Genomic DNA, 26,296 nt, shown 5'->3' on the forward strand with positions numbered 1-26,296 from the left:
AGGACATTATGTAAGGGAAAAGTATGCATAATGTTGTTGTGGACAGTACATCCCACACTTACACAGAATCAAAGTACTCTTTAAGACATTTTGTAGAATCTAACCAGTGATACAGACCAGATGGCAAACTTTCAGCATACAGTGTTTGCAGATTTCAGCTGAGCCCTCTAAGAAATCTTTCTGGATGTGAATGGACTTTCTACTCTCTATACATTTAAAAAAAAAAAAAAAAAAAAAAAAAAAAAAAAAGCTTATATCAAAAGTAGAATTAATGTAATGCACTGAAAATATTTTTTTTACAAATAATTTAGTCCCAAATGCCATTAAATAACAAAGAATCAAGCCCTGCACAGCTCTTTGAAAACCATTTTTATAAGGTCTAAGAGGAAACAGAAGTCGATGAAACAAATTTAGTTGAAGATGCCACATTTGTCCATGATGCAAGAGAAATTTGGGAGAGAGGATAGAGAACAACAATCCACTACCCTCAGAGAGCTTTACATGCTTAAAACATGACCAGAGCTGTCACAAACAGCTCAAGATAATACTGGAAATAAGCACCAGTGCATGAGCCATGAGGAGCCTGGCAAAAGGAGGTTTTGTCATTCCCAGGGCCTAACCCAAAACTCACCAAGCTCCAGGAGTGACCTCATGTAGCAGTGACAAGGGAAATACTGAGAAACATAGCAGAGACAGGACCCCTTCCTCAGCTGGCCTTTGGGTACACCCTCTTAAAGCTGCGGGGTCTACTTAGGCTGACTGGCCATGGCGGCAGGAAAGGCTTTGCTCTGCTGTAGCTGGGAGCAGAGTGGCTGAGGCAGGCTGTGCTTTGTCCTGGCCAGCATCAAGCTTAAGCAACACCTCAGAGATGATGTCTGCCTGCAAGCAAAGCATCACCAGACCTCCTGTGGACAGCACAGCCCTTGCCAGGGACTGGCATGCATACTTTGCCTCAGCACACAGCACTGAGGGGTGACAGGCACTGCTGCGGCAGGGCCCTGCGTCACACGCGGGGTGAGATCACCAGCTCTGGAGATGGCGATTCAACATTGTTCCTGCTTCTTCAGGAGAAAGGCAGCAAGGTATGTACAAACAGAGGTACTCCTGCCTCATTGGGAAACCTCTGCTGAGAGGACTTGTGTAGTATGTCTGCTGTATTTCTTGTATTTCTGCTTCTGGGGCAGCAACCAAAATTGTGCTTGAAGGGGGCCATTAGTCTTTTTTTATTATTATTATTATTATTATTATTATTATTATTATTATTATTATTATTGTCGTTGTTGTTGTTGTTGTTGTTATTGTTATTATTATTTGCTGTTGTTGTTTCTTTCTTTTTTTTTTCTTTTTTTTTTTTTTTTCTGACAGGAATTCGGGGTGAAACCCATTCCCTCGTGCAAGCAGGAACCACAAACAATCACAGTCTTTCCAGCCAAAATGCCTCAGTACAAGCTAATTCACTCTGGCAAGGTAACCTGCTACCCCAGCACTGCAGGGGAGATTAAATGTGATGGGTTGAAAAGCACAGGTGACAAAGTGTCCCCCAACACTCCCTGCAGAAAGTTTCATTGGTGTTGCACTTTACAGACACCTGTGTGCCTTAACAAGTGCCCCACTGCCTCTGTCTGGTGCCCATTTCTGCTCTGCTGACAGGGCCTTCAGGCAACGCTGAGGTAGGTTTCTGTCAGTTTAGACAACAGACAATGCAGGAAACGATCGGAGTTGTATGTGTTCCTCTCCATAAGGTGTGCCAAACTGTGTTCTGGCACTGCTGAGAATTTCATGTCTCATACAAATGAACACCGGCCTCCTGACTGCAAAAGTGATGGCTGTCAAGATCAACAGGTAGCTTTCAAGGAAGTGCCAGAACATATGCCAGGACAGTACAATTGCCACATTACTAAAATAGCAATTCTATCCTTTCTTATATTTCTCGAGGCTCTGATTTTCTTGTTATTAATTCTTAATATCCATTGTATCGTGCAGCTTCATGTGTATTTTTACAGATGATTATATATTGCATTTCTTGTGTTACATGACATGGCTATTGACTGTTTCATTCTGTTTAATGACGTTTGTTTTCTTGAAGTTTCTAAATAGATATTTTAAGCATAATTTTTAAAATATACTTTAAATCCATAATCTTCCACTTTTCAAAAGAAGGTGAAACCATATTTTTTGTCTTTGGTAAATATAGCTGTCTGCTTTCAGATCTGCATATGAAGTTTAACAGCTGTGCATTTGATTTATTCACCTATCAGCAGTTACACAGAGGATGGATGATCTATCTTGACAAAGTTAAGCTTCTATACAATACAATAGCAAAAGGCTATTTGCTTGAGGCTACAGATTATTTTGCTCCTTTCTCCCAAATACTTGTGTGTAATCTAGGATGCACCTCGGATACTTCATCTGTGTTAGGCAATCTGCATTGATATACATACATATATATATATATATAAACTCTCACATTAAGAATACTTTCTTTGATTAGTGCACAAGGATGCCAAAGGTTAAAGGATCTACAAAAAGAATGTAGATTTATTGTCTCTTTAAGTTTCTTATTTAAACCATTTTTTTTCCTGTTCCTTCCAGTAATCAGTTTGGAGCTACTTTTATCGCTGCTTCTCTGAAATCATAGGATCATTAAGGCTAGAAAAGACATCCAAAATCATCTGTTCCAACAGTTCCCCCTACCACCAATGTTACCCACTAAGCCAAGTCCCTAAGTACCACATCCAACCTTTCCTTAAACACCCCCAGGGACGGTGACTCCACCACCTCCCGTTCCAATATGCCTGACTAGTCTTCCCGAGAAGAAATTTCTCCTAATTTCCAACCTGAATTTCTCCTAATTTCCAACACTTCCTCTGGTGCAACTTGAGGCCATTCTCTCTAGTTCTATCACTAGTTACCTGCAAGAAGAGGCTGAACCCCAGCTCCCCACACCTTCCTTTCAGGTAGTTGCAGAGAGCAATAAGGTCTCCCCTGAGCCTCCTCTTCTCCAGACTAAACAACCCCAGATTCCTCAGTCACTCCTCACAGGACTTGTGTTCCAGACCCTTCGCTGGATTTGTAGCCCTTCTCTGGACATGCTCCAGGGCCTCAATGTCCTTCTTGTGCTGAGAAGCCCAAAACTGAACACAGGACTCAGACGCATGGCCTCACCAGATCCAAGTACAGGGGGACGTTCACCTCCCTGGTCATCCATATAGCCTTCTCTCTCTTCTCTTCTCTTCTCTTCTCTTCTCTTCTCTTCTCTTCTCTTCTCTTCTCTTCTCTTCTCTTCTCTTCTCTTCTCTTCTCTTCTCTTCTCTTCTCTTCTCTTCTCTTCTCTTCTCTTCTCTTCTCTTCTCTTCTCTTCTCTTCTCTTCTCTTCTCTTCTCTTCTCTTCTCTTCTCTTCTCTTCTCTTCTCTTCTCTCATTCTTTCAGATGATGGTATAAATTAGAAAAAAATAGGCAAAATTTTCAGCACACAAAGCCTTCAGACAGCTTCTAAAAAGATGACTAATTATTATTTTGCTGTCAGACAATTATTAGACACACCTACCTAAGTGGATGTAACAAAGCCAAATCCTACTCTCCTAGCCAATTTAGCTGAAGCCAAGAGGACTGGATTTGTGCAGTCAGGACAAAATCTGGCCCAAAGTCAGCATCATGAAAATACTTGCATCATTGACACTTGAAGAGAAGTCTTGCAATATTTTAGCAATGTGTTTAAATGCTTGCTTCTTCCATGTACTTCTATGTCACTGTAGACACTCTAAGGAGTTAGTATTGCTACTGTGAGATAGATATGTTGATAGACGTAAAACGGGATATGTGGAACTCACTCCCACAGGCTGTAGTGATGCAAGGGTATCTTTTTGTTTCCAGTAGAGCATACTGTAGTGTTACATATACACATCTTTACGTTGTATGTAACATGTAACACACATATATGCAACAACCTTGCAAACAAATTGTAAACAAGCAGTCAGCATATTATCTGTAAACACTTTCTTAGAATGTGCCTGCCTCTTGAGGAATTGCTTCCAGCAGAAAGTATTGGTCCCTCTGGTATTAATGTTGGGGTGGTTGGGACAGTGGTAGTTGCTTTTTTCACCGCATCTGATTTGATTATAGGTTCCTTCAGGATCCTCTGTGTCTACTCATGCTTGTGACATCATTAGCTGCTGGTAGCAGACATAGTTCTCCTTCTAAGTGGAAAAACTGCTTTGCCCTTGAGTTCTGCAAAGGTTGAGGGTAGTTGTCATTTTAGCCTTGCTAATAAATCTCCTATTCATTTTCACGAAGGCTTAGATGTTTACCAAGCGTCACACAAACTGAATCTATACAGAGCAAACAGTTAGACAGAGACTGGCATTGTAATGAGTTGTGTTACCTTCAGCCTTGTGCCTAAAAATGTTCATGAGGTGTGGTCTTGGCTCAGCCCCAAGACAATGTACATGCTGACAGATTAGAACCTTGTAAAATAATCGCTAGTAGCTAAAATAAATCCTCATCAAAAATGTACTTTTTAATGAAGAGATCAAAATATAAGCCATCAAGACATTCAGTTGGATAGCCATTTGAAGGATACAGGAATATGGTACAAAGACTGGAAGTTTTGGTTGAAATATTTCTGTAAAAATCATGCAACACATTAAGCAACATTCCTTTATAGAAGGGAATGAGTAGCAGTGAAAGGGTAAGTCTACTCTTTTCTCCTGCCATTTTTTCCTTCCTCCCTTTCCCTCCACTGGGTGTTACCTTTTTCTAGTTTTCTGATTCTCTTGCATTAAGAACATTCCCATTTCGGGTCTGTGGGGTATTGGTTCTTAGGTGTAAACTCAGCAATCTTCTCGAGAGTTTGTTAAACTCTAAGCTCATGAATAGCTCTGTTAAAACAACTGGGATTACTTGTGTCTGCAATGTCAGATTACACCTAATACCCAATTCAATTCCACATACTTATTCAGAAAGGTAGCGTAAGAACATACGCGTTTCAGAATAAACTAAAAGCTTGCTTTGGCATTGTGTTGCCCTGACAGTTCAGAATCCTACTCACACAGACCAGGATTTTCCTGTGCTAGACAAAATAATAAACTATGCTCTGAATCAGTTCTTTGAAACATTCTCATGCATGCTTTGCCAAACTAGATTAGAGTTTCATTTTGCTTACATCTCTTTGCATTGTCCTGTTATTATTTATCTAGATATTTATTAAGCCATGGTAGTGCTTGTAGTAGAATGACATACCATTATGCTCTGCTGTGCTGTACAAACACAAAATATGAGAATTCTTAGAGATAAAAGGTAATATAAAGACACGGAAGAGAGGAAAGAAAGAACAGTAATAGGCATCTAAGGTTACATATGCTATTTATGAAGCTTAAAGGAAACAGACAAATACCTGAAAATGAGAATTTGCTAGTTATTTCTGTAATAATGTGGCCCCCACTCTGGTAGTTTTAGTACGTTAGCCACAAGCCAGGGAGAGATCAAAGTTGGATAGGGATAGAAACTTTTCTTAAACTCCAGAAAGCAATGTCATTTAAAGGAGACTCCAAGATACAAGGATGTCCGTGCACCACCTCCAAGACAAATAAAATTCAATAGCATGACGTCCTTTCCATGGCTTGCACAGAACAGCACAGAAGGGAATTATTTTTACCAAGATGTTTAACTCTTTCAGTCACAAAGACCAGCCAGTATCTTTAATTGTGTTTAAGTTAGAGGTACAAATAGCTATATTATCCCATTATTTTTTTCACTTGCTACCTCATACTCATTCTTATCTTCCTCACTTGTGCATACCCATTTCTCTCTAGCACCTCTCTGCATTGTGTCTCCTCATTCATTCTTCCTAGGTATTCTCCCTTTATGATCCCCGAGTCCCACATTTTTTCTCTCCCCTCTGTTTCAGTCAGTGCTCCACTTTTCATCTCCCATTGGCTTTTGTAAGAGGAAGCTGTCGCTCTTGTAGCCCGGTGCTGATGGCAGCAGCAACAGCAAACGGCAAAAGGAAAAGAAATAGTGAAGAGGAAGCTCATTTGCTGGCAACAGCTAATCTGCCGCAAAATTTTGTGAAGAAAATGAAAATGGTCAGTCTTCGAGGTCTTTAACTCCAATTTTAAGCTTGCTTCTTTAACAGATTGACTGCAATCATGATCTATATCCCCTTTTGACTTAGAAGTAATAACAAAACAAACAAAAAAAAAAAAATAACAACAAAAGAAAAAGCCATAGAGATATTCAAACCAAAGGCAGGATACTCTGGCCTACATAGTTGTGGAGTAGGGTGGGATTTATGGGGGTCAATCACTTTGTGCTTGCTCAGTTCTTTCTCCTTGACATCCAGTGTTGGCCACTGCCACAGACAGGGTATTGGGTTGGATGAACACTTCCTCTCATTTGCTGTGGTTATTCTTATGGTAAAGGAAGAGGGTGAAAGTAGTTCTCATGTTGGGTAAAACCAGCAACCACTTAACTACATTCTTTACATTAGTTCTGGGAAAAATAAAAACTGCACATTAACAAAGCAAACAGATATTTATCAGAAAGGCTTGATTCTGTTTCCTAGTATCTAGTTTACTTTTCAGCTGAATTACAGAAAGGTTAAGAGTTTGATTTGGCATTCAGTAAATGCTTTACCACACAATAGAAATATCAGGATCTTTTTGAGATAAAAAAATAACACCTTAGGATGGCATCAAAACTTGTATGAACAACTTGAATTCCGATGAATTCCAATGAAGCGGTGTTTTGCTTTGCAAATGTAGTTGACAAGATATCCTTTTTAAACAGAAGCAAGATCCTCCCAGATTCCCATATCCTGCAACACCTTGACATGTTAAATGATACACCAAGCAATTTGTTCTCTTGTCTCATTCTGAACAGCTGAACCATTCTGACTGAAATATTTCCATCTTCCTCTTCCAAAAATATTTGATGCAAGTATATAAAAAGCCTGTAAAATGTCAACTAAACAATTAATAGATCGACAAAGCCATAGCAATTGGAAAGAGGGTCTTAGCATGGAAAATGTTTTAATCACATCTGGCAGTGCTATAAGTTAATGTTTTCATAAGAAAGATTCAGGAACAAATCAAAACTAGTCAGTCATGTTCTAGCTAATGGGTAACTAATGGTTCAGGAGTTCGTATCAGTAGATATGCAGTCATTCGGGTTCCAGGAGTCTTCATTGTACATTGCCTTGAGATAGGAAGCATTGTGCCTACATAGTAAGCCAGTCTGTGAGGGGATGCAATCATCAGCAAAGTGTACATTATTAAAGAATTAATAAAATTTGTATGAGCTTCCATAGAATTCTCTTCAGTGGGAAGTGAATAATGTTCTGCAGAGACCAAATTCTTACCAGACTGTGAAGAATAGAGGATCTCTAAGGTCAATCACTGTAAATGCAAGTTCTTATATTTTAGCAAATTATCATAATTAAAAAATAAATAATATTTTTTGTATATCTTTGTCATGACTTTCATTTGGACCACAGAAAAAATATCTGAACACAGTTCTTTTCCCGAAGTGTTCTTCACAAAATCGGTTTAGAAAATGTTCCTGCCTCAGCCTACAGGAACAACTTCCCTATATTAAAATTCAAGAGCCATTGATTTTTAAATTACATTTTTGTTTAAAACTGAATAAATCACATCTGTAAATGCACTTACATTCCTTTCTCTTTATGAGCAAATATTAGCTAAAATAGTGACTGATTAGCAGATACGCCCAAAAGAATAACCATGAGAGTTTCCTGACCCTCCATTCTGTTCTCCTTGGTTTCAAAATATAATACACCAAATGTTTTGTTCCATTCAGAACTTTATACAGTTTTGATCCACAGATATCCTAGCAAATAATTCTACAGCCAGATGTCTTCTTGGGTACAGCTAATGTCTCTGACGTATGGAATGAGCTCATTCAGTTTTTTTCATGAGTGGTCAAACTGGAACTCTTTCCCAAAGCCCTACTTGTGCTTGTCTTGTTATATACAGGATGTTGCTTCTGTTAGGAGAAAAATAACAGAAAATGGAAAAACCCACTGGATTGTCCATTTTGTAAATACAGCATGCTCTGTGGTAGAGACCACCATTGTCTTCACAATTAAGATGTCTGATGTTAATCCAACAATACATTTTATTACATACAAAAGTCTCAAAAGATTCCCTCACTGTTGACATGATTATGTTCTAACTGAATACAAGGGTAAAACTTCTTATTGACTTGAACAGGAACAGAAAAGAGTTCAGTTTATCTCAGATATATAAAGCACACCTAAAAAGTACTAGAGTTGGGTAAGTTTGTGCTTAAAACATTAAATATTACTTTGATATATTAAATATTAGTTTGATATTTGTTCCTTTGCCCAGATTAGAACAGTCTGAAAGACACTATACTTTGCTTCTAGTGCCAAGTTATAACGAAGTCATTGCAGGCAAAAGAGGCCATTCCTACACACCAGAGCAAAATCTGGGGAAAAAGATTAGTATTTTTAACTAGCTATTTCCTTATTAAAAAAAAATAAAATAAAACCAATTAGCAACCATTTTCACATTCCTGTCACACTAGTATGTAAATGTAGAATTTTTTAGTTACTTATTGAGGTATTTATAATCAAATTATATTAGCCAGGCTGAAGATAAATGGGATATCAGACACAGAGGAATCTTACTCAATTGTTCTGCAAGGAAATCATAAAGGTGAAAAGAAATCCAAGGACTCCTGTCTCTCAGCATATTGCCACAGCCACTTCTGTAGGAGACCACAGACCCTGCAGATTCCTGCAATGATCCCAGTACTTAAGGGGGGCCTACAAAAAAGATGGACAGGGACATTTTACAAGAGCTTGTATTGGTAGGAAAAGGGGTAATGGTTTTAAACCAAAAAAAAGTGTAGGTTTAGATTACATATTCAGAAGAAACTCTTTACTGGGAGAGTAGTGAGGCATTGGAACAGTCTGTCCAGAGAAGCTGTGGATGTCCCATCCCTGGAAGTGTCCAAAGAAAAAGTTGAGTGGTGGAGAAAATGCAGTGTGTAGCCCTTCACAACACTGCCTGCTGTTTCCTGGCAGAGAACCAGCAAGCTCAGCAATGAAATAGCAGCTACACTTTTATTCCCAATGATTGATTTCCGTGTTAAATTTTTGGGGAATTTGAAACTAGAAGTGAAGAAACAAACTCTATTACAGCACTTCTCAGCACTTGCAATGTATTCATTATGGTAAACTAGCACAACAGCATGCATATACAACATACACTGAATGGTTATGACATGCAAACAATAAATAGAATGAGTGACTTGCAGCCTCTCCCAAAGCAAAGCCTGATTGCATGAAATCCATCAACATTCTGAATTGACTGCCCTTAAATACCATATGCAGAATGGCAATTAATTTAAACCAAGGGCAAATTGCTTTACATGTTCTTTCTGTTTGCAAGGAAAGAATAAACATTAAAGCTCACCTCAGCAGTAAAAAAATAAAAAATAAAAAATCCAATAAGTAATTCAATTCTGTTACTCTGGAACCTTTCCCTGAAAAAAGGACCAGTCAAACTGTGCAGTCAGAGAAACATCCTCAGTTGACAGGCAGCACTTTGCTTGGTTTTAATATAAAGGATGCTGTTGCAGTCCACAGAACACAGAAGCTCACTTACTCTTATACTGCCTTTGTCCAGTATAGGTTGGGGCAAGAGAAATAATACTAAATTTGCATCCATTCTTTGCTTCTCTTATTCTGCTTGCTGGCTACAGCATAATCAGAGAGCATGGTCTGTACTTACCACCAGGCTGTTTTGACAGATAGCATATGGAAAGCATTGCCACAGGATAATATCACCACAGCTACATGGCTCACAGCCCCTCTCCTCCAAGGATACACCAGCCCTTTTGATGACTTATGTACAGGACAACACCTGGAGTTTCGGAAAATCCTACTTTTAGGAAGCATTTGATGAAAGATCAAATATACATGTATATATACATATATATATAAAGAATTAAACTAGAACACTGATTCCCTGTCCCTCAGCAGACAGAAGTGCACTTAACAATCTCCTGGTGATTTTTCTAATATTTAAGAGATCTGAAATTGAGGTAGGAATGTGTAATTAAAAGGAAGAATGAAACAGAATTACTAGATGGGGGAAAAGGCTTACAAGTGCTGTAACACCTAGATATGCTCTGAGAAAACAACAAGGGCTTGTATGAAATCATAGAAGTTCCCTCCAAAAATTTTCATGCCACAGATATGTCATGTTAGGTGTGTTTTTCAGTGTACGTAACCCAGAATTTGGAAAAATAATAGGCCGCAAGCCACGAAAAAAAAAAAAAAAAAAAAAAAAAAGATCCTTATGATTGTCAAAACTTTAGAAAATATTTGAATTCATGATGGATAACCTTACACAAAAGAGCAACAAAATTTTGGAGGGAGGGAGTGAACATGTGTAGCCAGTGCTGAGGAACAGGAGGTAGCAGCAGCTGTGCTTTAAGTGGGTTTGAACTTCTTGGGAACCCCACCTTAACTAATGGTATAGAACATGATGTCACGAAGAACAGCAGTGCCTGTGGTCATCTCTGCTGACCATTAGCATCAGTCATGCCAAAACAGACTTGGTAGTCCACAACTAGACTATCTATATTGTGCTTTTATTTGCAAATCAAGCTCTTTCAGGAGTTAGTTTGTGTAAGACTTTTCTCGACTTGTAGATTTGTCTTCTACTCTGCATGAGTGGTAGAGAGGGAAAGAGGGAGCAGAAGAGCCATGAACTGAAAACAAAATTGTTGCACTGGTGTTTGCTTAGGATGGATACCAGGTAACTTCCATCAATCTGAAGAATAGGGCAGACGAGGAGATAAGGGATAAGCTTAACTTCTTATGCAGAAGTTCATCTGAGCCACTAAACTCAGTCAGCACTGCAGACAGGAGTCAAAATTATAACCTGGTCTCTGCATACAGTCTTCAAACTGAACTTAGAGTAACCTGTCAATATTGGCATAAATTTAGTCTATCATGGGTTGAGCTATGTGAAGCACTAATGAGCACACCCACATCTGAACAGCTTTTTGTGGAGCAGATGCAGAAATGACTCATCAGGCAGTACTGAAAAAGCTGAAAATGTATTCGACAGCAGATTCTGAAGATGACAAAGAGGTGTTAATGAAAGCATGAGAGTGCTTTGGAAAAAAAAAAAAAAAAAAAAAAAAAGTGAAAAAAGTGGGGGGCAACATGCAATGGCTGGGGCAGGAGAAATGCCAAAGCTTGTGAAGAAAAAGGAAGGAAAAATAAACAAAATAAACTTTGTCTAAGTCACCATCAGTGATTCAAAAATCAGATTTAGCTCATCTGAGTCTTTACTGTCCCACAGAATAAGCATTTTATGAAATGAAGATGTGTGCAGACAATGAAAAAGCTCAATAAGATACAGAACAGTGAATGCCAAACAGATAATAAACCATCAGTGATATTGTCCAGAAAGGCATCATCAGTACTATGCAGAAGAGGAAAGCAAAATTGCAATCCAGCCAGACAAACCAAATGGAAGATACAGACAGCATCAGTCTAACACTGTGAGAACTAAGTATACTGCAAACTGAAGAAAAAAAAAAATCTACCAGGTGAGTTTTCAGATGGTATGTGCAATGGAAAGGTTATGCTTTCAGCTGAATTAAGTGCATGAAGAGCCTACAGACATTCAGCCTTGTAAAAATGATTCACCACATACATATATGTGTTTTTCTCCTTTAAAAAAATACTACACAACAATCAAAAATACTGATAAAAGAGACGGTGCAGCAGCTTTCTGACAGCAAAGCTATTCAAAGCTTATCCAGATGTTTTTGGAGGATGGAAATTAGGCAATAAAATGATTCAGCCAGTACAGCTGAGTACTCACAGCATTAAAACCCAAGGGATTGAGGAAGGTGTTGAGCTCACCTGGGTTAAATACTGACCACACAGACGTCAAGCAAGCTGTGTACTTAAGAAGAGCTATTACATATGAAAACCACAAAGTGAACGAGCACCTATTAATGCAGTCTGATATGCGCAGAAGCTGCTGTTGCCAAGGTATTAGTCATGAGTTTCATTTCTTCCCTTGCATCTTTCTTTCCCCTTAGTTAAGATGAGCAGAATGACAGCTCAGCTCTTCCTTGTCTGTCAACAGTACAAGATACCAATTGCAGGCTCCTCTTCCAAATTCTTTAAAATACACACAAAAGAAAGGGAAGAGAGCACAAATGTGTGCTTAAGGTATCATTCTGAAACTATGACTACTGTCACTGGGAAATGAGGCAAGTTACTTCTTCTAATCTTCACCACCGTTCTCTCACTGGTTTTCTGTTTAGATGATCTAATCTCCACAGCCAGAGATTTTCTTCCACTTTTCATAGTATCTTTGTAATCATTGCTAAAACTATTGTAACTATGAAACTAAGAAATGATAATAACCAAATACAATACACAGCTCATCTGCTATTCACTGTAAGAGTTTAACTCTCTCCACATGTCTTTCACCATGAAGCTGCATGCAGCTTTGTTTTTCATGGAGAAACATCACTGAGATTTCTCAAGTGGCGTGACATGTTATACTAAGCTGGCAACAGACTGCATCATCTGTTCCAAGATCCAGGGAAATGAGCCCATGATCAGGCTCCATTGTAGTCTTCCACAGTGGCAATGCATATATTCAGTAGGGGGAAGTTAACAGGGTATTGGAAAAAGGGTGGAGAGTGAGCATGAACCCCTGGGTAGGGCTCGTAAGCAAAACCCAGGTGAGCCACTTGTAGGCTGTTGGAAAGAAAAAATGGTTGAGGAAAAAATGAGAGAAAGGTGGGAAGACCATGAGCAGCACAAGCCAAGGAGAACAAATAACCTCTCTACAGAGACAGGTGCAAAAGTTGTGATGGTCCTCTGCTTAAGTTAATGCTGATTTGTTTTACATTAATTTCAGAGTGTTTTTCATTACTTTACATTGCTTTCCACATCACAATAAATATTCTCAACTTCTGACCAGCACAGCTGTTCACTCATTTTCCCAGTTCATATGGTAAGTAAGGACTATACAGATCTGGGGCACAATGCAGAGTTACCCAGGTCCTTGATGCGTCTTCTTTGTCATGCTTGTGAGGAGGTAGTTCTCAACACCTAATGGATTTCTGTTTTGAACACAAAAGGAAGATGTATTCTGGTTTCAGTAATTGCCTTAATTGCCCCTTCCTAACTTCTGAATGCTTGCCGCTCTTGTAATTATATGGTCTATTTTCAGGCTGCAGTGATAGTGTTCATATGATATCCACATTTTATCTGGCATTTGAAATATTTACATTAAATTAGTATAATCAATATCTTATTTTTTTGTTCCCACTTCTATGCAAGAAACCAAGATGAAAAGGTAAAATTGGAAGATTATATCCATTTTCAGAATTAAGAGACAAAAAACACATTATTTTGGACTTCTTGTTACAAAAGCTGCTGTCATTGACCAATCCACCAGTACAGTTTTTTTGTAGACATTTAAGATAAAAAAGAAGTATACTTGTCATCCAGATCCTTGGCTGTTGTAATTCATCTCCATTAACCTCCTATAAAACAAGCTATTCTGTAGCAACTTTACAGATCTATTCTACATTAATGTCCATGCTATTTGACACAGATATGTCACGACAAGTTTCTGGGTTTTACATAGCATTAAAAACTGAGAAAAACAGACCAAAAAATGCAGGAAAGAAACAAAAATGCTTTTAACACCTCCCTAAACATTTCTTCCTGCAAACAAAAGTGCTTTGTTTTAGTGCCAGGCAGCACAAAAACTGTGATCTCTAAATGGATTCCTGGTATACATTAACAGTAAATACAGCTGCTTAAGTTTCTATTATTAAAATACTTCAAAACTTGCTTCTGGGGTTTCTTTCCCCTTACACAACTGGAGAGGTCAACTTGCTCCACCCTACCTGCATGGTTAGGTTCTTTTCGCCATACCATTGGGGAGACTCCAAAGTCCTCCAACTGCTTGTTCTTTAATCTACAAGAACCACATGGAGCACCTGCCCACATTACCGATAAACACCTTTACTTAAACCCTTCTGTCTTTTGTAATAATGTCAAGTTCATCTCCAGATAAGATTTCCCCAGCAATCAGTCCAATCGCATAACCTGGTAACTTTCAGAATTTCATTAGTTATCTCTTGGAGTCACCCAAATTTCTTCTATACCTCTTTTGTTATTATCAATTTCACCCACTCCACATGGTAGAGAGGGTGGGAGAGAAACAGCCTGAATGGGTGGATAAGCTGAACATGGGAACACCATTTGAAAGTCACTACTCTCCTTGTAGAACAAAAAAAAAAATATCAGTGTTAGCAGTAGCAGTCATAAAAATTCCAAACTACATAATATTTTCATTAGAAGATTTGAGCAACATCTTTTGAAGAACATCTACAAATACAACTGGGACAACTCTCACAACAGCCATACAACGTGCTTATTAAATGCTTAGTGAGGCAGTGTATTCAAGGTTGACATGCATTATTCTAGTCACACAGAGTTACATTGAGTGAAAACTAAAAACTGTCTGAGAAGAAGAAAGAACTGGGTTGCTGTTCTTTCTCTGCTTAGCAAGGACTTGAGCAAAAGAGACAGGGCAGAAGACAAAACCAGCCTCGACTCCACTGATATACTAAGTCATCCTAGGTATGGACACCCTCCTCACTATCCCCCGATGAGTATCAGAAACACTAATTCCACCCGCAGAATATTCCTCCCTTCATCTCTATTCCCTTGCTCTGTTATACTCCATGTGAAGAAAGAAACTATTTCCTTTTTTTTTTTTTTTTTTTTTTTTTTTCTCCTTCTTGGCTCTGATTAGTTTTCTAATGGCTGGAAATCTCTGCTTTCTGAAGCAGTTGCAGAGCCTGCTGTACTGGAATATTTTTTGTAATTAATTCTCAGAAATTTAAAAGAAGGGGATCCACTGCTCAGCTATGCATGGGACATCAAGTTTGGCAGTAGAAAAGCTCTGCTACTTTTGAGCATCACATGTAGCCCATTGCTAAAGGTATATGCACAGTAGCTGCTGAAAGCCTAGTTTGATGGGTAGCTTGTTTAATTGCTTAAGTGAGACTGATGTATATTTGTTTAATACATCTAACTGGTCACGTAAATAAGATATCATTTGCCTTCTGTATGTACAGATGAATTTACTTTCATTATGCGTACTGGCACAGAATAAAACAATGTTGTATGGGCAGGAAATCCAGTCTTTTCTTTTCTCCTCATCTGCTGAAGCTTGAAGATATAGATCTAGGGTGTGTAAACAGCTTACTGTTGATTATGAAGATGTAACTACATTAAACATCCTGGATATTTCGATAGGGAACATGTTCCATACTATAGCAGGCTAATATGTTGACTTAAGTACCCTAATGTAGCCATAGTACCCTACCACTGATTTCAATCCAAAAGTCCATAAAACACTCTATAAAGGTACTCTTTTTGTTTTATTTTATAATACTGAGTGAGTGAGGATCCAATATATTTAGTTTGAAACAAAAGTGGAAATATGGACTGTAAATGAACTGACTAAAAATTGACACAAGTCAGTTGAGTAACACCTGAATGGTATATATGATTATACTCCCCTATTTTTTTAGGAACTGTTTATGAATTTATAATCACAGGCTAGGATTTCAGCAAGAGCCTACAGGAATTAGGCATCCAATTGAGATCACACTTTACAATTGGTAAACTTCCCAACTTTGTCTTCTTCTTCATCAGAAATGACAAGCATCAGTAAAGATTGCTGAACTGAATTTTGCCAGACATGCAGAAGGTAATACTGCCCCACTGTATTCAAAGAAAGTCCTTTCTGCAATCCCTATACATCCTAGTATGCATAATTCTTCTGTGGCTCAGCCACCCCTATTACATCTCCCAGGTGCCTGTTGCTAAATTCCCCACTGAGCAGCAGCTACCTTCATTCTTATAGTCCAGCAGGAGGCTGAAGATGAAGATGAACTGAGGGCAAATGTTATGCACACACGAAGTGATGGACTCTGCATTGTTTTTTCCAAACAGCAGTTTTAAAAGAACCGTATTGCTAACTTTGAACTTTTTGTCCATGTTTAACCAAGTTAAAGTAAGATCTATTGACTCTGGAAAGAGAGAAAAATCTGCCCTGAGCAACTTATCCTACCCATCTTTAATGTCAAACTAAAAAGAGAAAGGGACATGAAATAGCAATCCTGTCTGTTTCATGAAGTACACATTCATTTGTGCTTATGAAATGATAACCCAGTAGAACTGCAAAAAATCAATGATCAGGAAAAAAAAAAAAAAAGTGTTAAATATTTGCCATTAAATATTTGTTTATTTAACCCTTATAGGACTGATTCATTGCTTGTTTCTCTAATGTGTAGGCCTCGTGATTCCATGGATATGAATGGAATTGCACAAGAATGGTACTGAAATAATGTGGTCGCAGGTCATTATCAGTCCAACTTTTCTGTCCTACGAAGCTGTGGTGAAGCTGGCTGACTGTCTGAAATTACTCCTGCTATTTCCTACAAGAAGCCAAAATTAGTCTCTGCAGACAATTCAGAAGCAGATGGCAAGGTCTGAACATGTTTCTAACAAATATAAGGTATAGTCCAGGTAAAGCTGCCTTATTGTTCATTAGATAGGTGCCTAATGCTTGTCAGTGCTACACAGGGCTTTTCATGGCATACACGCATTGTGGCTCTGAGATAGTGCAGGACCCTTCAAGGTTATTTGTTTTTTTTACAAGATTAGCTGCCCCCAAAGACACAGAGTGACTCCCTAATGCTGGGTTCCCCAACTTAAAATACTCCACACTTCCTCTGACTTCAGAAATCAGCAGTTTGTTGTTTTGTTTTGCCCAGAAGCTGCCTGTCACTATTGAAAAACTTAGTATACTTACATGCCATCTGCATAACTAAAGCAGCATCAAACTCTATTTGTTCCAGGACCTGTTTTTTTTTTTTGTGGAGGATGAGTTGTGTTTTATTTGCAGTCATGTTATGTTTCTTTATTAGACTGAACCTTAACAAAATATACGTACATATATGTATATACTCCTCCCAAAATGCAAATACCATTGGCCATTTGCGGAGGAAGGAAGAGCATCCTCTGTTTACCTGTTCATTTGCTAAAATCCCCCAAACCCCACCTTTCTAGACTCTCTGAATCAATCTGGGACTGAAGCCAAAGTCACCTGCTATATAAGACTGAGAGAACACAGGTGAACTACTCCTTCTGACCAACCTTAGACCCAGCATCCTTGTGCCAGACTCCACTCAAGATGGGGTTTGGCAGGAGGATACGGGTAACAGAATGGGCTTTCCTGTTAGCAGTTTGCTGTATCCATCAGACAGGTAAGGAGTTTTTTGTTGTTGTTGTTTGTTTGTTTTTTAGATCTATTAATATATTTTAAGCAACTAAACTCATTTTATTGGTTCACATAACAAATGGTAGCACTTAAATGAGACTTCTCTGTATGTTACTTTCATTAAATATTTAGTGTCTGCCTATTAACTGGACTGATTTAATTTAATGTTCCCTCAAGCCACTGAATATAACCATATTTGGAAGGTAGTCTTGCAGAGCAAACCAAAAAGAACCATTATTCGTGTCCATTCATTCAAGTGTCAGTTGTTCAGTACTGGCTATGCCTTACAAAAGCATTTTATTTCTTTTGTGTTTTGTAGTGAGATTGATTATGAATGTTATGTTCTTTTTATGCAATTTAAAACACTACATTTCCCCATTGCTAGACCAGATCACCGGTCATTCTTTTCCACCTACTAGGAGCTAGTATCAGATTCCTCAAGATTTCTTGCAGCTTCTTTTGCAAAAGAGACTGGAAGGGTATATTCATGTGGCAATGATTTTCAGTAACGTTTATACATTGATAGCACAATAGGTGTGACATTTATGTAAATTGTTGGTTTTGAGTATGAGCAGGACTGAGAGATTTATCTGATGCATGCAATCCATCATTTTGTGTGTGTGAATTTTTTTTCTCCTGACAATATTACATTAATCAGGGCTGATCTTGTCAGATTTTATTAAGTCCTGTTCAGTTAATCGGACTGCTCAAACAGAAATTACTTGCATGAGTACAAGCTTGTTCAGTCAATTCCATTCATGTACAGTAATTACTGCCCCGTCAGTTAACATTTTAAAATCTTCAGATTGCCTCTGAATTTATATTTCATATCATTTTAAAAACAATGACAAGTGCAAATATAATTTTTGGCTATGAAATAAACATGTATGAGTTGATAAATATGGTAAGTTGATTTTAGCAAAAAATACAACAGTCACTTTGAGTGTAAGCTTATACTCTTAGAGTTATACAACATCAGTCAAATCATCCTCAGCCCTTCGCTGAACAAGCAAGTTATTTGTAAGGTGCAATGCTAACCTGACAAATTGCTTTGATAACTGAATAGTGGTTAGACCAAGTCCAGTGAACTCCTCTGCATTCAAATCTCACTCTGTGAAAAATATTTTCAGATGTCCTAACTGACTACAGAATATTGGCCTAATTCCATGCCATCTTCACAAACATTTTGTGCCTGACTTTATATTCTAGGTCAAATTCCAAGTTTTATGAATTGATTGTAAAGGGAATTGCGTATTTGGATTGGCAGATGGATATAGGCCAGGCAGGGTGCATCCAGAAATATTCCTAATGATTTGCTCAGTTTCCAAATAATCAAAGACTAAATTATCTTTCATATTCTTGTAAGTGAGAGGCACTTATTTTTATAATGGTCAACAATGTAGCATTGTGCAATTGCTAGATAAACCAATACAGCTAGAATTTCCTTGAAAACTATATCTGCTAAATAAACAAAAGCCCATGTTATTTCCTTGAGAAAAATTAACAGACCAAAATATGTGTATATACTATTTTGCTCTGTTACAAAGGTTCTCACAGTAGAATAAAAAAAGCATTCACAATATAGGGTGGCTCTCATGTGAAGTCAGGATGATTTTATACCTGCTGAAGTTCCTAGGTGTTGCGTGAGAGCAAATTCTGGCCCATTATTAAGACTTACAGAGGCACTTTTTAGATTTTCTCAACAATTGTAATGATATGAATGTATTTACATAATCATATCATCTGTGATACTGAAAGACAAAGAGGAAGTGGAAAAAGCATAAAATTACTTCTTTGTACGTCACTAGTAGTCACTCACAAAGATAAATGAGAAAAGAACAAAAGTTTAGGCCTGAGAATAAACTTTTGTAGATACTAGGAGAACTTCTAAAGATGGTGAGGCTGCCCAGAACCCTCTCCTCCAAAGCCAACAGTCTCTTGGGGTCCTCTTTTGGAGTGGGGTATTTAATCCCTTCAGGCAGGCATCCTTCAGCTCTGGGATCAAGTACTCTGTCTGCTTACATGGTGGGCAGGGACACCATTTACATTAGAAATCCTTCCCTATTTGGTAAATTGGGTGTTATGAATCCGGTTCAGAGTCTGTGGACTGTTCCCATCTATTGTATGAGCAAAAGGCAATGTAATTAAATTACACAGCCAACTCCTCTTCAACTGACAAATTCTCTAGACACCAAGAGTGCTCATTCACATAATCCCAATCAGGATTCAGCTATTAGTCATTTCATAGCCTAAGTCCTCTGAAGATTAAGACTCAGCATGTTATAGGTAGGTGTTAGTCAGCATGTTCCAAGCATGGTTTCTACATTCTGGGAAGATCGATTCCTTTGCAAGATGAAGTTGTAGCCATTGTTCTTAAATGGGAAATGCCTGCCATATTTACTTATAGAAACCAAGAGCTTAGAGCACCAAACCACTTAGAACACAGGATCAGGTGTTTTGTTTTGTTTTTTATTTGTGAAAGTGTTGATTTGTCATCTCTCAAAAATTCCTTGCCAGTACGTCCTCTTCCAGTTGAGCCATGCACAGAAAGGAATTCAAAACTCATGGAGACAGAATAGAGAGGCAGAATAGAGAGGAGAACTCATCTGGAGGACAATTCATGTAGTTGAGCCAGTACCCATCTAACTGGAGATACAAAAATAATCCATGAGGCAAAGCACAAGAGTAGGACAGTTTAGACGTAGTTGAGAGCCTTAATCATATGGCCACATGTCCTGCTTTTCCCACCTTTGCCATCATCCCACTCTTTTCAGCACCATGTCTCAGCTTCAGGTTGGTTAGCAAGAATCCTTGATCAGATAGACTTACAGCCTGATGCTTAAGGTTTTCTCCAGAGAAGCCACAAATTTGAACCATTTCAAAGTGAGAAGAGGGTCAAAATCAGGATTTCTGCTCTTTGGGGGAATGCTTAAACTGCCAGGCTATTGTATAAAACAGTGAGGAAATATCTCCTTTAGCAGTTGTGTTTTAGAAGAGAAGCATGAAAATGTCTCATTCTTGCACACACTGACTATGGGGCCATGAAGGTTCTTGAACAGATGGGCAGTCCTCATGCAGCCTTTAGTCAAGCAGTGATGTTTAAAACATGTGGAGTAAGACTGGGTTTAGTGTTCTGCTTACTTCTCCTGGATTATGCTCAGTGTGTATGCACATCAGTCAGAGGTGTCTTATTGCATCCTGCTGTCATGCCTTTGGATTGCCTCCAAAGGCAAAAGCCCTGTGCTTAGGCACTAAAGAAACTAGTGAAGTATCTGCAGCCATCACTTGATCTAGCACTAAACCCCTTATTTTTTTTTTTTAACCAGTTGTGTGCTTTTTCTTAAAATTATGTAAATTCTATACAGCAATTTTAATAAATGACTTTCTTACATTTTGTGAATTCTTGCTACAATTTTCACATATAAGTGAGATTTAGTGCAGCAGTGAAATAAGGGATGTGATCCAGTCATTACAATTCTTTGTACTGAGTTTTAAGGGAAACAAAAAAAGCAGATATATATGAAAGTTTATTTGGATTTTGAACTCAATGTATTTGTAATAGAAAGTCTCTTTCTGTAATTACATTTTACTTCCTTTTTGGGTCAGATTCATTTTCTCTCATGTTACAAAGGACTCTCCCCTTTGTCTTACAGAGATGTATCTGTCTCCTTTGATCCTATCTAAATGCTTAACTTAGAAAGTTCAGATATAGGACATTGTACTTAAAATGCTTTTTACAATTTCTTCACAGGAGCTCAGACTGAAATACAGCAGGAAACAGGAAGTATCTACACTGAGGTTGTTCAGCAGGAACAAAACAGTATGTTGGTTTATACTCTGTGCATGTGTATTTGTATTTATTTGGCACATCTCTACTAAGCAATAAAAATGCCTAAAAACCTCTTTAGCAAATTGCTAGTGATGTAAATTAAAGATAGATGTTTTAGAAATCCACTGTGTAGGAGTACTGTAATGTCTTTATTAGACACCTTTTACTAAGCATACAGTATGGCTATATTTGCATAATAACAGGTGAATAAGAAAATAGATGTATGTTCATAGAGTGTAACACATGCAGATGTGCATGAATTTGTATATATAAAACCAAATAGAGTATACATGCAGGATATTTGGTTCCTTATACACAGGAATTGAGACTTTGGCAAGATGTACAGTCAGTGGATGATGAGAAATCAAGATAGTAACCCAGCTTCATTGATTTTCATTATATAATGACTAGTGATCATCCTGTACAATGGATCTGTGGTCATTTCTAAGGATTTCTACCCAATTAACAGAAAAGTAATAGAGAGAGAAGTATAATCAAAATTTTTGTTTCCTCCTCAAACAGAGAAGGTACAATTAGAAGGCAGCTGTGCTTCTGTACTAGCAACAGGCTAATTTAGTAGAGCTTAACCCTTTGTATTGGTCAGTGTGTCTGAAACACTGCAATATTCAGAGCTGTGACTTTCTGCCTCTCCTAATACAATACAGTTTCATAAAAGGGTCAAAATTATTTGGTAGAAAATGCAGATCATGACAGTTGAAAGCAAGTTATTATTTAACTGTCCTGATTTTGAATTTTAATATGCGCTTTTAATATGATCCAAGGCCCATATGAAACAACACCAGGCTTAACATATTTAATTGGATCTGTCATATTAACTTGCTAGTCTTTTCGTTCTAGGTCAGTTTTAGATGCAAGTTTTGGTATTGTTATACTAGCTTTGGTTTTCTTTCTTATTTTTTTTCTAGTTTCTGCTACAGTTTCACCTAAGGTCAACATCATCCAGACAATGCTGACAAATCCAATAATAACACGTAAGTAAAGGAAATTAAATGTATCTGGTAGGTATTCTGTTTTAGAGGAAATAGACAGAGGAATTTAATACAAACAGGGAAATGCACTAGTAAAGGTAGTCATGGAGTCATAAGAGGAGAAAGAGGATGGTTAAGAAACAGTATAATGTTGAACTGTTAGATTAAATATGGACAATTAAATACCTGAACATAACTAAGACCATTTATAGGGGTATATATGATGAATAGCAGACTGAGAACGAATAAGAATGAACACATAGAGACTAGTTTCATAACACATAGATGGACAGAAAATAACTAAGGAGGTGGGCAGGGGAAAAATATTCAATGACAAAATGAAGCCTTGGACAAGTTGATTCACCACATTAAGACTGGGAATTTTAAGTCATTTTTTACAGCTAATTTTAAATTCACAGCTTCCAACCCTGCTCACAATGGTCACGTGTGCAGCACATGGGGCAACTTCCACTTCAAGACCTTTGATGGAGACATCTTCTACTTCCCTGGGCTCTGCAATTATGTTTTTGCATCCCATTGCAACACTCCCTATGAGGATTTCAACATCCAGATGAGACGAACGGTAGTAGAAAATACTCCAACAATCAGCCGTATTGCCATGAAACTTGAAGGTGTAGCTGTTGAGCTAACAAAGGATGTTGTCATGATTGATAGCAATGGGTAAGTTTATTCATAACACTTGTTTGGTAAACACAGATATATATTTTTTTTCTAACTGGCCAAGTACTTTCTTGTATTCTGGGGAAAATATATGCGTTCCTGAATAAATCTGACAATTTTACCCACAGAAATAATGAACAAGTTGCTGTTAATTCCACTCATAGTAAATCAATCATTTCTTTAAAGATTAACTCAAAAACAAAATTTGGATGAAAAATCCTGGGAAGTTGGGTCAAAATTCAAATCCACATTTGATGGTGTTGGACTATTTTATTAATTGCTTCTTTTTTCAACACAGCTGAATTATAGTTGAATCTTTATAGATACTGGATCACACAAGCTATTTCTTTTTCTCTTTATCAAACATCTGGATCAGAAAATATTTAGTATTCCTTCTGCCTGTTTCTAGAGTTCAACTGCCATACAGCCAGGCTGGAATTACAATAGAGAGAAGCAGCATTTATGTGAAAGTTGTCAGCAAAATGGGTGTTGTATTTATGTGGAATGAAGATGACAGTATTCTGGTAAGAACAGCTCCTGGAACTGTCTACACCTTCAAAGCCCAAAGAGCAAGTCTTTGATTAAGCTAATCCCTACCTGTTTGGGGTTTATTACTGCCTTCTCATCTCATACTGTTGAGCAATTCTCCTTTAATAAAGACATATTTGCCTCTAGGTAGGCCTAAAGAAAATTATGTGGATTTACTTCTCATTGATAGACTTCTGCTTAAAATGGGGTGAAAAACCACATACATTATATCATTAACATATTAGCGTCATTACAGATCCTACTTACCTCTTCAAGTATAATTTTGAGCAGAATTTCTCTCTCTTCATCGTGGATTTGATTTTATTTCTGAAGAATGAATAGAGAGAAAAAAGCTAAGAGCTCCTTAGATATTGCAATGAAAACTTATGTCTGTATCAGTAGCTTGGAATCTGTTCTAAATGAAGTCCAAGCAAGCTCTTCATTTTATCCCCCAGGTTTAAATTAGATTGCTAAATAAATTTACATAGCTCTGATGAAAAATGTTTAAGGGCAGCAGATGCGGGTGATTTCAGTGATCTTGAATGTATTTTAGAATGTATATACTAACTTCTATCAATGTCTATCAATCTAGCTGGAACTGCATGAGAAATATGCTAATCAGACCTGTGGGCTTTGTGGAGACTTCAATGGCATTCCAATTTACAATGAGTTCTATTCAAACAGTAAGTCTTCTAAACCATAAAAAATGGTTTCTGGTCTCCAACATGTATTTTGCATTCTTTTAGCTCTGACATCATCACCATTCCTCTTTCCTATCATGTTAAAGGATTTATCCAGAGGTTATGATTCAATCTCTGTTCCAAAATATGCATTACAGAGATCAGATAACATGATTTAATACTTAAAGTGTAAATATAATACTTGTGCTAACAACAGACTGCTTATTTGTTGTATGATATGGTTTTATTTACCTAATCAGCTAACCCCATAAAGATAAGCCAGATTCTCACTAATAACATAAATAAATATAGAAATATATCTAATAAAATGAAAGGTAGTTATATTGTCTAGTCAGTACATTTATTGTTTAATTTCTCTCTTAAAATTAGAAATGCTTCTAATAATAACATATTGATTGTGATTTGAAAAGCCCAGGAAATAGCTTCTGGTTTACAGTTAATGAGCCTATTAGGCACAATGTCACAATCTTGAATATGTAATGCCATTCCACAAGTTACATCCACGTTTGCCTCCTGATATGCATAATCTGTATATAATCTATTCTCTATTATTTTATTCATTCTCAGTTTGAGTCTTTTCCTAAACCTCGTATCTCAGCATTTCCCATTGTCCACATCCCTGTTTTAATTATTTTCTCTCTTCCCTGCATGGTCTCAATATTATCTGAAAATAGTTTCATAGAATCACAGAATCATAGTTTGTTATTTTCCAGTAAAAATCTTTGTTTGCATCTATATGTAATAGGCTCAGAGTTGTTTTCTAATGTTTTTCTTTTTTCCAGGGTGCTGTGCAAGGTATACTGAGACAGTGATGTCAGTGTTTATTTTGGTAGGGATGATGATCAAAGGAAAAAGACTTAAGGCTGGCTGTCTTGGCCAGTTTTGAAACAAATTCTTGACAGGAGAAAAAAATAATTAAACAAATAATAATAATAATAATAAAAACCCTCATTATTAAACTTCTTTTGCACAGATATGAAAATGACAGCCTTACAGTTTGGGAATATGCAGAAAATGAATGGGCCAACTGAAAACTGTGAAGACCCCACTACTTCCCTACCAGATAATTGCACAGATACTTTTGTAAGGATCTTTTTGATTATTCATTTATTTTTCTTTCAAATTTATCTGTACCCTTCTACAGCTTCAGAGGGATCGACAGTAAAAGACTTAAGGACAATAGAAAGTAAAGAGGGAAATGAAATTCTATTAAAGAATAATTTACCAGAGTAGCAATGCTAAAAAAAAATCTTCTCCTTTCTATTTTCTGACAGTTATTTTTTTTGTGTGTGTGTGTGTTTTGTTTTTTTTTTTCCTCCCAAGGATGACATATGCCAGAAAACATTGACCAGCTCTTCATTTGCAGAATGTAATGATCTAGTTGATGTAACCGAGTACATTATGGCTTGCCAAGAAGATTTGTGCCGCTCTGAAGAGTCAAAAAATGCTTCATGTATCTGTGACACCTTTGCCGAATACTCCCGACAGTGTGCTCATGCTGGTGGGGAACCTCTGAACTGGAGAACCTCAAAACTGTGCCGTAAGTATCACTGGAGATAGCCTTACTTTATGCTCAACAAATTACAAGCAATGCAAGACTATTCTCCAGAGGGTTCTGATGTACAAGCTCCAGCAAGAAGACTTCAGAAGAAGAACTAAGGGTTTTAATGCAAACTGGTTTAAACGCACTTAAATGTTAAAAGTTTAAACTTACTCAGAGTTGAAATGCTATTGAATTAACTGGAACAATAAAAGAAGCAAATAAAGGGGAAAGAAGAAAGGTCATCTGCTTACTTATATTCCTGTTTCTCTCCTTTTCTCATGGTGGCTACAGCATGTTTTACTCTCATTAATTAACTGACTGAGTCTTCACAGGTGTTTGTCTTTTTCAGCACCTATTTACCTTTCGTTGCTTAGTAGTTTGCACCACTGTTTGCATTGAATTAAACACAGAGCATTATGGGGTGTAGCTGTTGATACTGTCACCGATGTTTGTTCCAAAATAAAATCCCCTAGTGTACTATTTGCCCTTCCAATGGTATCTTTAAAATCCAAATATAATAAAGCCTTAGGAACTTGAGTCTTACATTTCCCTAGAAATACAGGTATTCTTGAAAAAGGTGCCTTCAACAGAAACCTCACTAGCTGTCTGGGGTCATTATCTTGGTGTC

At 37.5% G+C, this 26,296-nt stretch overlaps 1 protein-coding gene and 1 long non-coding RNA gene across 2 annotated transcripts in view; both read left to right on the forward strand.

Moving 5' to 3' along the window:
* The first annotated feature begins 731 nt into the window (after positions 1-731).
* LOC311438186 lies at positions 732-2,038 on the forward strand. Its single transcript, XR_014693972.1, has 2 exons — positions 732-1,082; positions 1,366-2,038. It is a non-coding gene; the product is annotated as an uncharacterized lncRNA (long non-coding RNA).
* Positions 2,039-21,163: 19,125 nt separating this feature from the next.
* The window catches only part of LOC311437274 (uncharacterized protein), a 39,795-nt gene continuing 34,662 nt past the window's right edge, over positions 21,164-26,296 (forward strand). Inside the window, exons 1-7 of the mRNA XM_084520311.1 lie at positions 21,164-21,217; positions 22,153-22,218; positions 22,635-22,896; positions 23,306-23,420; positions 24,017-24,107; positions 25,099-25,208; positions 25,449-25,665. Coding sequence (XP_084376437.1) covers positions 22,194-22,218; positions 22,635-22,896; positions 23,306-23,420; positions 24,017-24,107; positions 25,099-25,208; positions 25,449-25,665 — 820 coding nt within the window. The 5' untranslated portion in view covers positions 21,164-21,217; positions 22,153-22,193. The remainder of the gene's footprint in view (positions 21,218-22,152; positions 22,219-22,634; positions 22,897-23,305; positions 23,421-24,016; positions 24,108-25,098; positions 25,209-25,448; positions 25,666-26,296) is intronic.

This window comes from Aythya ferina, assembly GCF_964211825.1.
Source record: "Aythya ferina genome assembly, chromosome: 5".
NCBI classification, from domain to species: domain Eukaryota; kingdom Metazoa; phylum Chordata; class Aves; order Anseriformes; family Anatidae; genus Aythya; species Aythya ferina.